The sequence below is a fragment of the Austrofundulus limnaeus genome, unplaced genomic scaffold (genome assembly GCF_001266775.1).
Source record: "Austrofundulus limnaeus strain Quisiro unplaced genomic scaffold, Austrofundulus_limnaeus-1.0 Scaffold73, whole genome shotgun sequence".
NCBI classification, from domain to species: Eukaryota; Metazoa; Chordata; class Actinopteri; order Cyprinodontiformes; family Rivulidae; genus Austrofundulus; species Austrofundulus limnaeus.
Window position 1 is genome coordinate 1,288,947 of NW_013952475.1, and position 4,135 is coordinate 1,293,081.

At 38.8% G+C, this 4,135-nt stretch overlaps 1 protein-coding gene across 1 annotated transcript in view; it reads right to left on the reverse strand.

Annotated features, from left to right (window-relative positions):
* kdm4b (lysine (K)-specific demethylase 4B) overlaps positions 1–4,135 on the reverse strand; it is a gene marked incomplete in the record, with an annotated part of 53,355 nt that overhangs the window by 22,200 nt on the left and 27,020 nt on the right. The window contains 2 exon segments of the mRNA XM_014010778.1: positions 1,596–1,733; positions 2,898–3,001. Of these exon segments, the coding sequence (XP_013866232.1) occupies positions 1,596–1,733; positions 2,898–3,001 (242 nt within the window).

Sequence of the window (4,135 nt, forward strand, 5' to 3'; positions counted from 1 at the left end):
TATATATATATATCATAAGATTAACTTACAGCATTGCTTCAACCAAGTTTCCTTGTGGATGGCAAAAGATTAGATTCTGTGAGAGCAATAACATTCAGCTTGCTGCAGTTTCAGGACAGGAAATGTGTCGCAGGAAATATTGCTGACCCAACAATGATTCTTTAAAATAAMGTCTTCAACTTACTGAAGTTACAAGTAACTAAAAACGTCATAAAACTTTGCCATATCCATTAYAATATTAAAAGAAAATGCTGTTAAAACAACACAGACTGTAAAATGTGCCAATGCTTCAAGGTATTTAGACTGTTTCTTAGTATTCTTTTCCAAATGTTCTCCCTCTGTGTAACAACAATGCTGCRCTATCACTCAGAGTGCAACAGCTTGTATGAAACAAGAACAACTCGCAGAGAAAATGCCGCTTATTAAACAAGCATTGTACTTCACACGCCTCTGACTCTGTATGCTGTACTGTCGATTTGTAGGCTTAAGTTAGTTGTGCAGATCGGAGCACTCTTCTTCCTCAAACTGTTCAGAAGACGCTCCCTTGAGCATTGAAGCCCGGGCTACTGGTTCTTAAATTACAAGTAGCCACATGGGTAAAGCAGAGAAAGCGAGAATGGAGAGAGATGTACTTCTGCAAAATGGCACCTCATAAATCTGACATGCAGCCAAGTAGAGAGAAAGCAGGAAGAAAAAGACACGTATGGCAAAGGGAGGAAGCAAGAGAAGAAATGAAGAAGAAAATGAAGTGATATGTAAAGGAAAGAGACAAGGTGGAGGAGTTTCTTCCAGAGGACAGTGGACTTCGTTGGACTTCCTTTCACAAACCTACCCATGGCCTGTCAATTTCATGCTCAACAGCTCACAAAGAAAGAGGCAGTTTGCGTCAGCACAAGGATGCAAGCGCACAGTTAAGTGTCTGTAACAGATGGTGTGCAGCCGAGAGCTAGAYGCTGTTTTTACATTTCCATATAATCTATTGCTTCATCCCTTAAAGAGTAGCAAAAAAATCCCAAGCAGAAAGGCTGAAAGGTTGCTGCTGAATCACACACCAGATTACATTTTATTTGAAGTCTCCATTTGTCAAGAGGATGGGTAATGATGAAGATGATAAGAATTTTAGGCACGGCCTTTCATTTACATCTTTCAAGCCTTGTTTGAAGCATGTCCTTTCTGCTAATGGGTTTAGATCAAATTATTAACATTCTGAGAAACTGCAATCCAGGTTTTGGGTGAATGCTAATCACTGTTCTGCACCACATAAAGGTTGATACAGACAGCAACTTAAAACAAGCATAATGAATTTTTCCCCCAGTTTTCATATCTGACACATTTTTCTTGGTCTTTTTTTTTAATGCTTCCATCTCGCTGTTTCAAAATTGAGCAGAACAATTCTCTACAAACTCTTGTGACCAGTTTAAATCATTTTAAGAAATATATTTGAGATCACTTTAAAAGATTTAATAAACCGGAAATTCTTTCTGGTCCTTTAAATGCAACTTTTAAAAGTTTATGTCCGTCACCGTCCCTGCAGCAGCAATAAAAAATAAAAATAAAATAAAATAAAAGCACCCTGCTGATGTGTCTCAGCTCACCAGTGTCGCATTCTTGCCGTAGTCCACCCAACGCAGAGTGGCAAAGTTTGTGGACTCTGCACAGTTGAAGCCATGGTTGAAGCCTGCGTGGTAGCCGTAGGGAAAAGTGATCATAAACTCTCCTTCATTCTGAGTTATCTGTTCAGGGAAACAAAAACACAAAAAACAGTTAAATTCAGGACTGATTTTTGACATTTCCCACAAAATCCTATTTTATGTCAGTGCTGAAAATGCCTCAAACGTGTAAGGTGGCAATTTATTCAACCAATTATTTTATACAGCTGTGATTCATGATTTTCTGATATAATAATGTAATCAAACGTAAGTCTCAGACATCACAACTTTACTCAAAATTTTTCTTCCTTCATGCCAATACGACTGCTGCTAAAAACTCAGTGTTGGGCTGAGGTTCTTTAAGAATACGGGAACTTAAACTCACTTTTGTTAGTTTTGCTCTAAAAGTTTAGCCCTGTAAATGTGTCTGTAGAGCTCAAAYTTCTGTGTAAAGTTACAATCAAGAGACACATCAAGCCCAACAAGAAAACAGTCATGAGGGGAGAAAAAAAAATCGGGTAGAGAAGCTGAACTTCCTCAACTAACAGCAATGGTTCAGATATCAAACTGTCAAATCCCTCTTTGCTCAGGCAAGAACAGAAGACAGTTTTATTTTTACACATGACTCGAGAAAGATACTGCAGGTGTGCAACCCCCAACATGCTCACTGTGATAATGACGTCCTGAGGGGGAGTGTTGGGATAAGTCGGGTGAAGGGGGTCTTTGGATGCCTGCTCTATGCCTTATATTTTCCCCTTCAATTTTCCATTTTATTTATTTATTTATTTATTTATTTATTTTACACTGTGGAGGCACTGCAAGTTGAAAAAAAGTGAAAAGATGGCAATTAATTTCAGTGACAGACACAAGTGCTGATCTTTACTTGTGGTTGCGTCATTGCTGAGTCATTCAAAAGAAACCCACCTCTTCTGCAATTTATGGATCACCAGAGTAGAGAAAAGCAAGTGAAAATAGATAAATTTACTTTTTTTCTCTCAATACTACACATTTCTAGTTCAGTTCATACTCCTACAGCAACCTTCCCTTCAGTCGTCACTGTGGTTACAAGGAGGTTAAAATAAATCAACAAAGAGAGATCAATTGGTTTTGATCTACTTTGAGACAACCTGAATGTTTAATACCAAGTACTGTCTAAAATAATTACAAAAGCCTTCACGTATGAGTATACTGATAAAGATCAATCTAATGTCAGCTTCAGCCATGTAGTCATGGATCTTTGCTACTCACTCTGTCGAARGGGATGCTGTACTTCTTCAAGATGGATGGAGATATCAGCGTCATCTTGTGGCGAAGGAAGGCGTCGCAGCCTTGGCAGCTACCAGGAAAAAAACCTGCAGGGGGCGACAGTGAGCATTTAGACTTCAGAGAGGGAAAAAAAAAAGACTAGAATGTGAAGAGTCTCMCAGTATATAGTGCCGCCATCAGTGGTGGGCACCAGTCCGCTAAAGCGCAAATCCGCTAATTGCGGACCTAAATATGTCATTTGCGCTTTAGCGGTCTTACTAATTTTTATAATTCATAAGCGGATGTGCGTTTTTAAAATTAAAAATGCAGGACTGCTAATAACTAATTATCTACCAATTATCACAATCTTGAATATCAGAAGTATCATTTGATAAGGAACGTCATCTGACATTACAGTAAAGAAATTCCCTTGAAGAGTTTATTATTTTCTTGAACAGCAGACAGGGCTTGCTGTTAATAACCAACACCATGACAAAACATGGCATTGCAACAGCGCCCTCTCAGATGAACGATAAAATAACACAAAGCTTTATCCTGTGACTAACTGTTCTGCGTTATGGTTCTGAAATTGTGTGTATATATATATATATCTTTTGTTTTTAATGTGTATAAAATTTTGGTTTTAAATGAAATTAATAAACAATTTAAACTAAACTAAAAATTAAGAGAAACCTCCTCCCACAATGCTTTGCGTGGTGGTGGGACGTATTGGAGGAAATTCCCCCACTTTTCTTGAGCGGCGCGCCTGCTGTCTGTGGTTCTGATCGTGAGGTTCTGATCTGAGATTCAGCTGAAGTGTGTCTCCAGGTTCCAACCACATATGAAACGCTCAATCTTGCATTTTATTGRTGGTTCCGGCCCGGGTAGAAGCAGCGCCTTTGACGTCAGGCGGTTGGAAAAAAAAATTGCTTCTTCCAGCTGATCAGCGCAGAAATGAAGGAAAACTGGCCGACCACGGGTTGTACAAGTATGTATATAAAATAACATTGTGGCAATAAATAAATAAAAGACAGAGCGGCTTTTTTATTTCTCAACACAACAGCGCTGTGTAGACCCTACGTCTGCCCATACTCTCTCACATACACACACACACACGTTTGTTTCTCGACCCCATGGGGACCTTTCATTGACTTCCATTCATGTTTTTTAGACTTTATATCCTAACCCTGACCATATACTCTAAAATTAACCTCACAGAAACTTACCTGACCCTAAAACTA